Genomic DNA, 15,653 nt, shown 5'->3' with positions numbered 1-15,653 from the left:
AGCCTACTTTTAATTATCTTAGTGCATGGTGTTGTAGGTGACTTAAGTTGAAATCTTTCACAGCTGATTTCGTTTCTAAGCATAGCCTATCAAAACACATACGTTGACTTTGAATTCAATGATAAGATCAGCTGTTTCTCACCTTGTCTAAAAAAGTAGGCTACAATTCTTTATAAGCAGCTCTGTATCTCTTCCCCGCTCGCTGGCTGTAGTGAAGGAAGCTCGACTCCGCTGGATTATTTATATAGGAAGCGCCCCTATCGGTGGACCGTAGCATTACAATAAGGATGTTCAGATGTGGTAAAAACCATGTGAAATGAACATTTTAATGACATTTCAAAATTGATCCGCGGGCCGCACTGAGTGAGGAGGAGGGCCGCATGCGGCCCGCCAGTCGCCCATCCCTGTTTTAGAGTAAGACCAAGAACTTGCTAACATTACATGGAGACAAGATGGAGAGAAAGTTGAATGGAAAGAGGTTTATAATATTACTAAGGTAATTGTGATGGTTGCTTGGGTACATATGGTGGTTGCTAAGTAAATCATGTTGGTTGCAATGGTGGTTTCTATTTTGACATTATGTAAGTGGTTGCAATGGTTGTCGCAAGGGTACTGGAGATGAATTTGCGGGATTGTTCCGATTGCAAAATTCTCAAGGGATTGATAAAATGCTGTGTTGATTAAAAATGTTGACGACGAGTTATCAGTGTCAATTATGTCGACTAACTGCGGTAGGCCTTTAGTGTTCTATGTGCAGGGTGTTTGGTTTTCCTGGATATAACCCTGGCCCCATATATTGCATATTCTACAGTGCAGAATTTTACAGTGTAAGGTGATCTTTTTGGAACGTGACAACAAGTCTATTGGTTTACAATCACTTACTTTAACTGAACAATTCATGAGTAGAATCTACTTTTTTTTTTTGTTTTACCTCAGTTTATACAATTGGGATTTCTTGTTGATGAAAGGTCAACAAAGTGCAGATTGTTTCCAGTCTTCCACATCAAGTGAAAATTGATTAAAAAAAAGTAATGACATAACTTCAATTATCTAAGAGAAATGCAAGATAAACCCTTAAACCAATCAGAGTTACAGTCTACATCAGCTCTATGAGGATGTTTTGAGAAATGAGCTCTAACAGTTGACAAATTATAAGTTTAGGCAATCATAAACATTTCAACAACATTAGAATGGACAAGCACCAAAAGGTTCAACATTTGCACAATTACACTCTTCACTCACCGTGTTATCTGTTACTGTCTGGCGCCTATTACTTGGCACTACTTCCAGCTTGGCATTATTTGGTAGACTGGCAAAGCGCCATTGCAGAGATAGATCCAGCAAGTTCCTTTGAAACCTGGACAAAATAATGTGAGAAAACAGGCCGCCTCAATACAAGAAATGGTACAGTGCTCTATGTTAGACCTGCAAAGAAATTATCAGAATCCAAATCACAGCACAACAGTGATATGGAATGCATAGAATAGCATGCGTATTTTCAAGTGAACTATTATCACAGATGTGTTATACACACACAAAGAGACAAACATATGCACAGTCTTCACAGTCTGCAAGGCACATAACCCCTCACTAATCCCCGAGCGCCGCTGTTGTAGCAGGCAGCTCACTGCGCCGGGATTAGTGTAAGCTTCACCTCACTGTGTTCACTGTGTGCTGAGTGTGTTTCACTAATTCACGGATTGGGATAAATGCAGAGAATTTCCCTCACGGGATCAAAAGAGTATATATACTTATTTACTTATACTTAAAGGATGCTTCCCAGCTTGTCATTATGCAGTTCTTTTTTGTGTGCTTGTGAGTTTCACAATTAAACTTGCGCGAGGGGGATATTGACGCATGCGAAAATACGCAGGTTATTATTCTATTGAGCACGCTCTAGATTAGCTCACTCTATGACTATTGTTGTTCGATATTGTTACTCATATATAGCCCACTCTCCCTTCTGAAAAAAAAAAAAAACAGCTTGACCAACTTGTGATGGTCAAGCTGGTTAAGGTATGTTTTTGGATGGTTTTGCTGGTTTGACCAGTGTATGATTGTCATTCTAGCTGGTTTTGCTGGTTCAACCTAGCTGGTTTTGCTGGTCCAAACTGCTAAACCATCAAAGACCAGCAAGAGCTGGTATGAGACAATCTAAGACCATCTAAAACCCATCTTAGACCAACTAAAACCAGCTACCAGCATAAGCCGTTTTCTTCTGCAACTGGTTTTCTTTTTCAGCAGGGCCTTTTGGTTATAATGCAACATCATCGTAACCATCATCATCATCATCATCATCGTAACCATCATCATCAGTAGTAGTAGTAGTAGTATTGTGGAAACATGTAACAAGTGATATTTATGAAAACTGAATTTTCATTACTTCATATCACCTACCCTGGGTGCCAGCCGAACTTAGTCCCGCCCACAACATTTGAGGTCGGGAAGTTCGGTCTGGCATTGTTCTGTTGTTCTGGAGCAACTATGCTCGCCCCAAATCTGGCAGACCAATCAAATCGGCTTTGCGATGATAGACTAAGTGCTGTTGCTCACCTGTCAATCACATCTTCTAAGCATGCTTAGGTTGATTATGTTTACAACAAAAACGCTGTGGCTAGGAGACAGATGGCTTCAAAGACCCCATATGGAAAATGCATATTATTTCAATGAGGTTTTATCACTGAAAACTTTGGCCAAAGTTGAGATGAGGGAAAACTCATGGTTTCACTTTCATCAAGGGAAAACAGTGTGTTGCATTGCGACATGTTGTTCCCTCGTACGTTTAAAATCTCTGATTGACCACCTGTTTGAGGGATTTGCGACAGCCTTTCCCAGCTGTTAACAACATGTTTGTAGCATACTGTATCAGTGTTTTTATTTGTAAAAACGGAGCGGATATAGGATCAGTTTTTTTTTCCTAATAGCCTACCCTACTACGTATCTCTTAGATTTCACTAATGAGTGTTGTAGGAGATATTGACGGCACAATAACTTTTACAAAAGACCAGAAAACTTTGTTAAGGCATTTGTGGAGAAGAGGATGGTTCGTGTGTTCTTCCTATCTCACGTAAGTTATTTCATTCCAGTTGCTGCTACTGGAAGAAACTGGAATCCATGCATTTCCACTGAATTATTTTTAGAATCTGATCCCTTATCATACCTGTTCATTCTTACTCGTTGCTCGACTTATCGTGACTAAATTCAAGATGGCTGCAAACGCTAAACTTTGTGAAGATACTGTCTGTATAAATCGTCTTGTAAGTAAACTACCAGTGCTTTTTCAAAGTTCTCAATGTCTCGTTTTAAATGTCAGGGCCCTCGGAAGTCTACCAATGAAGTGTGGAGATACACCCATTTACGAGGCTCAATGTAAAACAGTGATTTATTTGCATGGCTAGCCCGATGCCGAAGCACCACTATTGAAAAAGCTGTTGGTAGCATCGGCTAACTAGCGCCAGATTTTGGAGTGCAAGGGACAAGCCGAGATGGGCTATGAGACATACGTTCACACTCGGTATCATGTTTCAATACACTTTAGGTCAATATCACACCGGAATTCTCCTTTAACTAATTACTGTTTCCATCATGACAACGCCCTTACCGTTACTAACAATAAAATGTGACTGGTTACTAATTGAGCTCATTGAAGCGGTTTTCATCCGACCAGGATCTCTCAGCCACAGGAGCTGCAAAGTTTTTTGCAGGGGGCAAGACAACCGCATAAGTGATGATGATTGACTATGATGGAGAAAATTTTCATAGTAAGCCAACCAGAGGCAAAGTTGTTCACACAAAGGATGTTCACACACAAACACACATACATTAAGCCCAGGAGCAAAGTGTTCCTCCATGTCAGTTGTAAGCAATTCTAATCTCAAGAAGCACCTCATTGTCACACGCTTCTACAAAACAAGTGGCCAGAACACTGGGTTTGATAGCAGCCCGAACCCAGGTGCGGCTAACGTGAGCTCCGCTTACAAAGGAGACGGATATGACTATGCTGCCGTTATTGCGGCGCAATAAATATCAAAAGTTCTAAAACATCTATTGTATTTCATTGTTCCACTATAATAAACATAGTAACTGTTAATGATGATATACAATAATATATTAAATTTGCTATATGTCTTGTCTCACACTGTCCCACAGCAAGACTAAAATAGTGTAGATTAGTGTACAACGTTCTGTTACTAAATTATTCTAGGCTATTTAGTGTCTATTTCACTCATTAAATATATTTAATATTCAGTTATATTGTAAATAATTGAGCATACAGTTGAATTTAAGGTTCCATTCTAAATTCATTGACATTTTGAACATTATAAATACACATAAATAATATTGAATATTGACAATAACAATATCAACATTTTGAGAGTGGCCCAAGAGTACACACCTAAATCCATAAAAAGTGAGCACACGGCCAGTGTGATCCTGATTCTTGAAGGCAAATAATCTCAAAACCCAAATTGGTGATAAAAAGTTGCGGTATACAATCATTGTGGAGACATGTGGGCTATATAAATACTACGAATCTCGATTAGTGGGTTAGCGAGGTATGTTGCGCTCAAAGCCAGGATATGATGCGACACGAAAGTGGTTCTGTTTTTAGCGTCGCTGTATCACCATGGTGTTTTATGTTGCCAACCAAACCTGGTCGGGAGCAGGTTATGTGCTAAGTTATAGCTCAAATCGTGTAAAACTACCGACCACTGACCAATCAATTATCTTGAAAAACAAAGTTCTCACGTGTAGGATTCTGTCATATATCTTACAGGTGGAGCTCCGCCTCTACAAACATTTTGGATCTCACAGGCGCTTTAACAGTGTAAATATGCCACTATGGACGTGCATACAACATCTGATGACAATCGATTTCTTTGATGTTATAGGCTAGACACTAAAAATGACCGCAGTGTAGATTATCGCTCATAAATGCGGAAGTAATTGTATTTTAATAGGTGCTGGTCATATAATTAGAATATCAAAAAGTTGATTCATGTCAGTAATTCCATTCAAAAAGTGAAACTAATATATATATATATATATATAGATAGATAGTTTCACTGTATATTCATTCATTACATACAGACTGATATATTTCAAATGTTTATTTCTTTTAATTTTGATGATTATAACTGACAACTAATGAAAATCCCAAATTCAGTATCTCAGAAAATTAGAATATTACTTAAGACCAATACAAAAAAAGTTTTTTTTTAGAAATGTTGGCCAACTGAAAAGTATGAGCATGTACAACACTCAATACTTAGTTGGGGCTCTTTTTGCCTGAATTACTGCAGCAATGCGGCATGGCATGGAGTCGATCAGTCTGTGGCACTGCTCGGGTGTTATGAGAGCCCCGGTTGCTCTGATATTCAATTCAATTCAAATCACTTAGTGGCCTTCAGCTCTTCTGCATTGTTGGGTCTGGCCTATCGCATCTTCCTCTTCACAATACCCCATAGATTTTCTATGGGGTTAAGGTCAGGCGAGTTTGCTGGCCAATTAAGAACCGGGATACCATGGTCCTGAAACCAGGTACTGGTAACTTTGGCACTGTGTGCAGGTGGCAAGTCCTGTTGGAAAAGGAAATCTGCATCTCCATAAAAATGGTCAGCAGCAGGAAGCATGAAGTGCTCTAAAACTTCCTGGTAGATGGCCGCGTTGACCCTGGACATCAGAAAACACAGTGGACCAACACCAGCAGATGACATGGGACCCCAAAAAAAATCACTGACTAGGGATGGGCATCATTAAGAAATTATCGATATCGATGCCATTGCCGATTCTGCTTGTCGATGCGATTCCTTATCAATTCCCATATCGATTCCTGTACCATTTGCTGAACACTTATAGGATGGCTTTGAGAGTTGTTGGCTTTTAATGTCTAATTTAAAGTGGTTTTAGAGAATGAATATCAAGTGTGTAATAACAATACAGAAGTTGAATACTTCATATAAAATAAAATTTCTAAAAAAGTAAAACATTTTTAAAACAAAGCTTTGTATTGGAATCGTTAGTGGAATCGTTAACGTTTGGATGTGTATGATTCCGATGGATCGGAACATTTGGAACCGGTTCCTTACTGATACTTGGAACCGATTCCCAAGCATATCACTGACTGTGGAAACTTTACACTGGACTTCAAGCAACGTGGATTCTGTGCCTCTCCTCTCTTCCTCCAGACTCTGGGACCTTGATTTCCAAAGGAAATGCAAAATTTACTTTCATCAGAGAACATAACTTTGGACCACTCAGCAGCAGTCCAGTCCTTTTTGTCTTTAGCCCAGGCGAGACGCTTCTGACGTTGTCTCTTGTTCAAAAGTGGCTTGACACAAGGAATGGGACAGCTGAAACCCATATCTTGCATACGTCTGTGCGTGGTGGTTCTTGAAGCACTGACTCCAGCTGCAGTTCAGTTTTTGTGAATCTCCCCCACATTTTTGAATGGGTTTTGTTTCACAATCCTCTCCATGGTGCGGTTATCCCATATTGCTTAGTACAGTTTTTCCTACCACATCTTTTCCTTCCAGTGTTTCCCATATATTGACTTATTTGTGGCAGCCCACCACAATATCAACATTGACCACCACACAATGATTTTCCAGGTTGTACTATTTCAATTGGATAGACTTCTTTCATTGCAGAGCTATGTGCACCTTTGTAAAGCCTCTCCTTGTTTCTTTGTCTCTCAACGAACCTACATGCATGTTTAAAGACAACATTAACAAACCTGCAAGGCATAGAAGACAACTAGAAGGCTAAAATTGTGCTGCGCTAATTTGTTAAAAACATTTGCGTTCAAGTTAATTCTGCAAACCTACCACCACAAATAGAATTAAATTATGTGGGAAACACTGCCTTCCCTTCGCCTCTCTATTAATATGCTTGGACACAGAGCTCTGTGAACAGCCAGCCTCTTTAGCAATGACCTTTTGTGTCTTGCCCTTTTTTTGCAAGGTGTCAATGGTAGTCTTTTGGACAACTGTCAAGTCAGCAGTCATCCCCATGATTATGTAGCCTACAGAACTAGACTGAGAGACCATTTAAAGGCCTTTGCAGGTGTTTTGAGTTAAATAGCTGATTAGAGTGTGGCACCAGGTGTCTTCAATATTGAACTTTTTCACGATATTCTAATTTGAGATACTGAATTTGCGGTTTTCATTAGTTGTCAGTTATAATCATCAAAATTAAAAGAAAAACACTTGAAATATATCAGTCTGTGTGGAATGAATGTATTATACAAGTTTCACTTTTTGAATGGAATTACTGAAATAAATCAACTTTATGATATTCTAATTATATGATCAGCACCAGTAGGCGGTAGGCAGCACCAGTAGGCGGTCTTGTGCGATTGGCCAACATCATCCCAACACGAGAACGCGCACAGATCTGAGCTGAAAGCCTAGTTTGACAAATATATCACATATCACAACTGCCATCGTAGTATCATTTAAAGGTTGTATCAGCGACTTCAGGCCCAAAAAAGGCCCAAACATAAATTATCACATTCATCTATTCTTTCTTAACGATCCGCTAGCTGTCTGCTCCATAAGCAGGCCGTGAAAAAAACGGTGTCTCTGAAGGCAGCCTAGGCTCCAAGATCTGTACACAAAAACAATTGCTACCAACAAGGGTTGGCAACCCACTCAAAGGCAAAATAAAGTATAAAATAACCGACGAGATGCGCGTTTAGGAGAGTTTTAATTGCACGGGAGGGAGGGAGGGAGGGGGAGGGAGTAGCCAGTATTCCATGTTTCTATCACATTGTCACACAGTCAGAACAAACATATTGACAAGAGAAAAAACAACATAAAATCAATATTTCTATCGTTTCTACCTGAGAACTCTAGCGTTTCCCATCGGATTTCTGCATGCCTTAAGGTTTCAAGTCTGGATGAAAGATCGACACCTTCAGCTTAATCTCTCAGAAACTGAGTTTTTGGTGTTTCCAGCTAAAACAGCTATTCCCCAACAGATTAACATCCAGTTTGACTCATCTTCACTAACCCCAACTAGATTTATTAATGGTAAATTATTTCCCTATATCATTTTTCGTACCGCGTATGTTAACTTATCAGAAGAACAATTGTGTACTTCATGTAACCGATTTGTTTGAAAAACGATTAAGTATTGGTTTACCTCAATCCGTGGTCATCCGGATCAAATCCATGTTTCATGCAAACCTCCTCTAGAACCTTGAACAAATCTACAGGTTAGCCTAAACAGTCAAAGGTTAACATTGGAAGTAGAAGGCTTTCATTTACGACAAACTATCTAAAGTTAGCAAGCGAACTATCAAGAGAAGTTAGCAGAAAACGTTACCACCAGACAATTTCTTGACAAATGAGCTATGATAACAAACAACAAACGTTAGCAAATGCTAGCATGAGGGAGGGGGGTGAACAATCACTGCTTTGACCCCTTTTAAAAGGCAATTAAAGCAAAAGTAAATTCATCACGTTTAAGAGTGCCATATATGTAGTTCACCTGCAAAAGAGATGTATTTGGCGACACTCTCACAATTTGTCTTCTTCCATTTGGGGTAAGAACTGACACCGCTTTGTTGGCTGCCATCATTCGGATTACTTTTCCTCGTAGGTTTTCTTCTTTAATTTTTTTACTGGCGTGTTACGCATATAAAGCGAATACCGCCTCCTACTGGAACAGAAGAAAAAAACTTGACCCAACTTTTTTTTTTTAACTTAAATAAGTCAAACTCTTATTAAATTAAGCCAAATGCTTTTAGGAGAAGGCAGTAGGTAAGTCTCTCTATACTGAAAACAATTCAAAATAGATTTTGTGATCTTGGTATAAGATTAATAACACTTGATTAGATTTTATTAGATAGGCAGTTTTTAAGTATAAGTATATATACTCTTTTGATCCCGTGAGGGAAATTTGGTCTCTGCATTTATCCCAATCTGTGAATTAGAACACACACAGCACACAGTGAACACACAGTGAGGTGAAGCACACACTAATCCCGGCGCAGTGAGCTGCCTGCATCAACAGCAGCGCTCGGGGAGCAGTGAGGGGTTAGGTGCCTTGCTCAAGGGCACTTCAGCCACTTCCTACTGTTTGGGGTTCGAACCGGCAACCCTCCGGTTACAGGTCCGAAGTGCTAACCAGTAGGCCACGGCTGCCCTGTTTTTGCAGTGCTCTGAGGGAATCCAAACAGGGTGTGTTAGATTTTCATGAGCAAGATGGCTTGACATATTTCACTTTATGTAATGAATCTAGAATATGAAAGATTAACTCTTTCACGATAGTCGATTTTTTTTTTAGATGCACCTGTGTGCATGTTATCATTAAATGGCATCATCCAACTTACTTACTTACTAGATCAATACCAAATATGAACTAGAAAACGCAATTCCAGGGAATTACCAGTGCATGAAAATGCAAAACATATGGTGTGAAATATATTGTTAAAACAGATGATGTGCTAATTGGCAACCAACATGATGAGGTTTAATATAGTTCAAATGACTGAACTAGGTAGATGAGGTTTAATATAGTTGGAATGACTGAACAGTTAAATAGGTGGATAGTTTAAAAGGTTAGCCTGAGAAACTGATAGGGTGCAGGTGGCCTGGCCACCTGGCCTAGGATTCTAATTGCTTAACGGCAGTCTTAATAGAGCCATATTGTATGCTTAAAGCCTGAGACAGAGTATATAGTTTAAAAGTTAAATGTAGATAGTGTAATGGATGTTGATAGACAGAAAGTTGAATGGATGTTGATAGGCAGATTGTTTAATGGATGTTGATGGATAGTTTAATGGGTGGATGAGTGAATGGTTTGAAGAGGATGAATGGATAGAAAGTTGGATGAAATGTGTCTTATATCCTTGTAGAATGGAGAAACACAGAGAGAGTTGGTCTAGTTCAGTAGAAAGCAGTTGATACAGGTGCAATCAGTTGAACTGATTCTTTGATGGGGCCTAGATGAGCAGCTGGAAGATGATACAAGTGCAGATCAAGTTAATTAGTCCATTGTGATGTCATCAGCCCATGTTAAGTCTATGGGGAAATTTTGAGTAGTTTTTAATTAATAGTTTAAAAAGTATAAAAGTTACAAAGATGAAAAATACAAAGCCCCCATGTCCTAAGTAAGACCTACGCAACGCAGTTTGAATGAAGTTTCTATGTTAAACGGTTAAAGCTGCATTAACTGCGTTAGAAGAAGAAAAATAACTAGACTAGAAAAGCATTTCCTGAAGGAAATACAGTGCATGAAAATGCAAAAATATAACGTAAAAAAATCATACAGAGTAAAAACAAACTATATTGGTTGCTAAGTAGATGAGGTTTAATATAGTTGGAATGACTGAACAGTTAAATAGGTGGATAGTTTAAATGGTTAAATTATTTAGGTAGATAGTTGACGATAACTGACAGTTGGAATGGCTCTAATGTTTGCTAGCAGTTATGCTAACTATGTTAACAAAGATAATAATGTTAACCAAGTATGCTAACTAGCATGCTAACAATGTTAAAATGCTAAGTATGCTAACCATGTGACTTAGCTAACTTAGCTAATCATTTTTAGCAGTTATGCTAACTAACATGCTAACTATGCTAACCATGTGACTTAGCTAATCATTTTTAGCAGTTTTGCTAAAAATGCTAACTAGCATGCTAACATGCTAGCATGCTAACTATGCTAACCACATTACTTAGCTAACTTAGCTAATCATTTTAAGCAGTTTTGCTAAAAAATGCTAACTAGCATGCTAACTATGCTAACCACATTACTTAGCTAACTTAGCTAATCATTTTAAGCAGTTTTGCTAAAAATGCTAACTAGCATGCTAACATGCTAGCATGCTAACTATGCTAACCATGTTACTTAGCTAACTTAGCTAATCATTTTTAGCAGTTTTGTTAAAAATGCTAACTAGCATGCTAACATGCTAACTATGCTAACCACATTACTTAGCTAACTTAGCTAATCATTTTAAGCAGTTTTGCTAAAAATGCTAACTAGCATGCTAACATGCTAGCATGCTAATTATGCTAACCACGTGACTTAGCTAACTTAGCTAACTAGCTACAGTGGGTAGGAGTCATAGTTGATGACAAGTAACAGTTACAATGGCCGAACAGTTAGTAGTTTAAAGGGTTAAATTGTTTAACAGTAAAATATTATAGTGAGGACTTTTATTTTGAAACAGTTTTTGGCAGAGGAAGCAGTTGAACAGGATGTGTAGTCTTAATAGGGCCAGTTTGTATGCTTAAAGCCTGAGACTGGCAGTTGGTCCAGGTGGCCCGAACACCTGCCATAGGATTCTAATTGCTTAACGGCTCTATTGTGATGTCATCAGCCCATGTTAAGTCTATGGGGAAATTTTGACTAGTTTTTAATTAATAGTTTAAAAAGTATAAAAGTTACAAAGTTGAAAAATACAAAGCCCACATGTCCTAAGTAAGACCTACGTAACATAGTTTGAATGAAGTTTCTACGTTAAACGGTTTAAGCTGCATTAACTGCGTTAGAAGAAGAAGAATAAGAAGAAGAAAAAGCCTTGGAAGAACAGTACAGTGCATTTTCATGCACTGTAAAAAGCATTTCCTGAAGGAAATAAGTCAAGTCAAGTCAAGTCAACTTTATTTCTATAGCACATTTAAAAACAACTGAGTTGAACCAAAGTGCTTACAAACAAACATAAAACAATGACAATGGTACAACAACAATATAACATGGGGGGAAAATAAATAAATAATTGAAATAATACACAAATTGGTCAAAAATAAAATAAAGAATAAAGAGTGTGTGTGTGTGGGGGGGGGGGGTATTAAGGTAGATTAAAAGCTTGGGAGAAAATGAAAGTCTTTAAGTTAGACTTAAAGCAGTCAATGGTTGGAGAGGACTTAATATGTACAGGTAGACTATTCCAGAGTTGGGGGGCAACAACAGAGAAGGCTCTATCACCCTTAGTCTTAAGGCGTGTTTTGGGGATATAGAGAAGATTCTGAGATGAAGACCTAAGTGATCTTGGAGTGCTGTAAGGAATTAGTAGGTCACCTATGTAACTAGGTGCCAAACCACTGAGGGCTTTGAAGACAAAAAGTAAAATTTTAAACTTAACTCTGTGCTCCACAGGTAACCAGTGCAGCTTAGCCAACACAGGAGTTATATGCTCACGTTTCTTAGAGCCACTTAATAATCTAGCTGCTGCATTTTGAACTAGCTGAAGTCTGTTGAGAGTGGAGTGGGTCAGGCCTGCATATAATGAATTACAATAATCTAGTCTAGATGTTATGAAAGCATGTATAAGAGTTTCAAGATCGGAGAAGGACAAAAAGGGCTTCAGTTTTGCAATGGTTCTTAACTGGAAAAAGCTGCCTTTGACCACACTATTTATTTGCTTATTAAAATTTAAAGAGGAGTCAAAGAAAACCCCAAGATTCTTTACTTCACTGTGGCAGTTTGCAGAGAGAGGTCCTAGTGCATTTTTCAAGATAGAAACATCACTTGGAGGGCCAAAAATAATTATATCAGTTTTACTTTCGTTCAGTTGAAGAAAATTTCTTGCCATCCAGCATTTGATGTCACTGAGACAGTTAAAAATATTCTCCAAAGAACAAATGCCATTAGTGTTAACAGGCAGGTAAAACTGAGTGTCATCTGCATAGCAGTGATACTGAATGTTATACTTTTTAAAAATTGAGCCAAGGGGTAGCATATAAAGAGAGAATAAAAGAGGGCCCAAAATGGAACCCTGAGGAACACCACACTTTATAAGGGCAGAGGAAGAGGAGAAATTGCCTAAACTAACTGAAAATGATCTATCACTAAGATAAGAAGAGAACCATTGCAGAACAGAACCCTGGAGACCAACTTCATCCTCCAAGCGTTTAAATACAGTGCATGAAAATGCAAAAATATGATGTAAAATATCATACAGAGTAAAAACAAACTATATTGGTTGCTAGGTAGATGAGTTTTAATATAGTTGGAATGACTGAACAGTTCAATAAGTGGATAGTTTAAATGGTTAAATTATTTAGGTAGATAGTTGACGATAACTGACACTTGGAATGGCTCTAATGTTTGCTAGCATTTATGCTAACTATGTTAACAAAGATAATAATGCTAACCAAGTTACTATGCTAACTAACATGCTAACAATGTTAAAATGCTAAGTATGCTAACCATGTGACTTAGCTAACTTAGCTAATCATTTTTAGCACTTTTGTTAAAAATGCTAACTAGCATGCTAACATGCTAGCATGCTAACCATGTTACTTAGCTAACTTAGTTAATCATTTTTAGCAGTCATGCTAACTATGCTAACTAGCATGCTAACATGCCAACTATGCTAACCATGTTACTTAGCTAACTTAGCTAATCATTTTTAGCAGTTTTGTTAAAAATGCTAACTAGCATGCTAACATGCTAGCATGCTAACTATGCTAACCATGTTACTTAGCTAACTTAGCTAATCATTTTTAGTTGATGATAAGTAACAGTTACAATGGCTGAACAGTTAAAAGGTTCAGTAGTTTAAAGGTTTAAATTGTTTAACAGTGAAATATTGTAGTGAGGACTTTTTGTTTTGAAACAGTTTTTGGCAGAGGAAGCAGTTGAACAGGATGTGTAGTCTTAATAGGGCCAGTTTGTATGCTTAAAGCCTGAGACTGGCAGTTGATCCAGGTGGCCTGAACACCTGCCATAGGATTCTAATTGCTTAACGGCCGTATTGTGATGTCATAATCATAATGTTAAGTCAATGGGGACATTTTGATAGTTTTTAATTAATAGTTTAAAAAGTATAAAAGTTACAAAGCTGAAAAATACATAGCACCCATGTCCTAAGTAAGACCTACGTAACATAGTTTGAATGAAGTTTCTACGTTAAACGGTTGAAGCTGCATTAAATGCGTTAGAAGAAGAATAAGAACTAGAAAAGCATTTCCTGAAGGAAATACAGTGCATGAAAATGCAAAAATATGATGTAAAATATCATACAGAGTAAAAACAAACTATATTGGTTGCTAAGTAGATGAGGTTTAATATAGTTGGAATGACTGAACAGTTAAATAGGTGGATAGTTTAAATGGTTAAATTATTTAGGTAGATAGTTGACGATAACTGACAGTTGGAATGGCTCTAATGTTTGCTAGCAGTTATGCTAACTATGTTAACAAAGATAATAATGTAAACAAAGTTACTATGCTAACTAGCATGCTAACATGCTAGCATGCTAACTATGCTAACCATGTTACTTAGCTAACTTAGCTAATTGTTTTTAGTAGTTTTGCTAAAAATGCTAACTAGCATGCTAACATGCTAGCATGCTAACTATGCTAACCATGTGACTTAGCTAACTTAGCTAACTAGCTACAGTAGGTAGGAGTCATAGTTGATGACAAGTAACAGTTACAATGGCTGAACAGTTAAAAAGTTCAGTAGTTTAAAGGGTTAAATTGTTTAACAGTAAAATATTATAGTGAGGACTTTTATTTTGAAACAGTTTTTGGCAGAGGAAGCAGTTGAACAGGATGTGTAGTCTTAATAGGGCCAGTTTGTATGCTTAAAGCTTGAGAGTGGCAGTTGGTCCAGGTGGCCCGAACACCTGCCATAGGATTCTAATTGCTGTGATGTCATAAAGGGCAATGTTAAGTCAATGGGGAAATTTTGATAGTTTTTAATTAATAGTTTAAAAAGTATAAAAGTTACAAAGATGAAAAATACAAAGCCCACATGTCCTAATTAAGACCTACGCGTCAATGTTTGAATGAAGTTTCTACGTGAAACGGTTGAAGCTGCATTAACTGCGTTAGAAGAAGAATAATAATAACTAGAAAAGCATTTCCTGAAGGAAATACAGTGCATGAAAATGCAAAAATATGATGTAAAATATCATACAGAGTAAAAACAAACTATATTGGTTGCTAAGTAGATGAGGTTTAATATAGTTGGAATGACTGAACAGTTAAATAGGTGGATAGTTTAAATGGTTAAATGGTTAAATTATTTAGGTAGATAGTTGACGATAACTGACAGTTGGAATGGCTCTAATGTTTGCTAGCAGTTATGCTAACTATGTTAACAAAGATAATAATGTTAACAAAGTTACTATGCTAACTAGCATGCTAACATGCTAGCATGCTAACTATGCTAACCATGTTACTTAGCTAATCGTTTTTAGTAGTTTTGCTAAAAATGCTAACTAGCATGCTAACATGCTAGCGCTAGCATGCTAACTATGCTAACCACGTTACTTAGCTGACTTAGCTAATCGTTTTTAGCGGTTTTGCTAAAAATGCTAACTAGCATGCTAGCATGCTAACTATGCTAACCACGTTACTTAGCTGACTTAGCTAATTGTTTTTAGCAGTTTTGCTAAAAATGCTAACTAGCATGCTAACATGCTAGCATGCTAACTATGCTAACCATGTGACTTAGCTAACTTAGCTAATCATTTTAAGCAGTTTTGCTAAAAATGCTAACTAGCATGCTAACATGCTAGCATGCTAACTATGCTAACCATGTGACTTAGCTAACTTAGCTAATCATTTTAAGCAGTTTTGCTAAAAATGCTAACTAGCATGCTAACATGCTAGCATGCTAACTATGCTAACCATGTTACTTAGCTAACTTAGCTAACTAGCTACAGTGGGTAGGAGTCATAGTTGATG

General features: G+C 37.6%; 1 protein-coding gene across 3 annotated transcripts in view; it reads right to left on the bottom strand.

The window, feature by feature from the left end:
* The window catches only part of aspscr1 (ASPSCR1 tether for SLC2A4, UBX domain containing), a 101,490-nt gene extending 92,820 nt beyond the window's left edge, over positions 1 to 8,670 (bottom strand). Inside the window, exons 1-3 of one of the 3 annotated variants that reach the window (XM_042056174.1) lie at positions 8,494 to 8,670; positions 8,146 to 8,201; positions 1,243 to 1,357 (exon numbers count right to left, since the gene is read on the bottom strand). In XM_042056174.1, the coding sequence (XP_041912108.1) occupies positions 1,243 to 1,357; positions 8,146 to 8,201; positions 8,494 to 8,583 (261 nt within the window). In that variant the 5' untranslated portion in view covers positions 8,584 to 8,670. Of the gene's footprint in view, positions 1 to 1,242; positions 1,360 to 8,145; positions 8,202 to 8,493 lie in introns of those variants that run through there. The other 2 variants (XM_042056173.1, XM_042056175.1) reach the window with 2 other exon arrangements.
* Between the last annotated feature and the right edge of the window lie 6,983 nt (positions 8,671 to 15,653).

Source organism: Alosa sapidissima, chromosome 12 (genome assembly GCF_018492685.1).
Source record: "Alosa sapidissima isolate fAloSap1 chromosome 12, fAloSap1.pri, whole genome shotgun sequence".
Lineage (NCBI taxonomy): Eukaryota > Metazoa > Chordata > Actinopteri > Clupeiformes > Clupeidae > Alosa > Alosa sapidissima.
The sequence above is the reverse complement of the archived record's forward strand: the minus strand, read 5'-3'. Positions and strand labels throughout refer to the sequence as shown.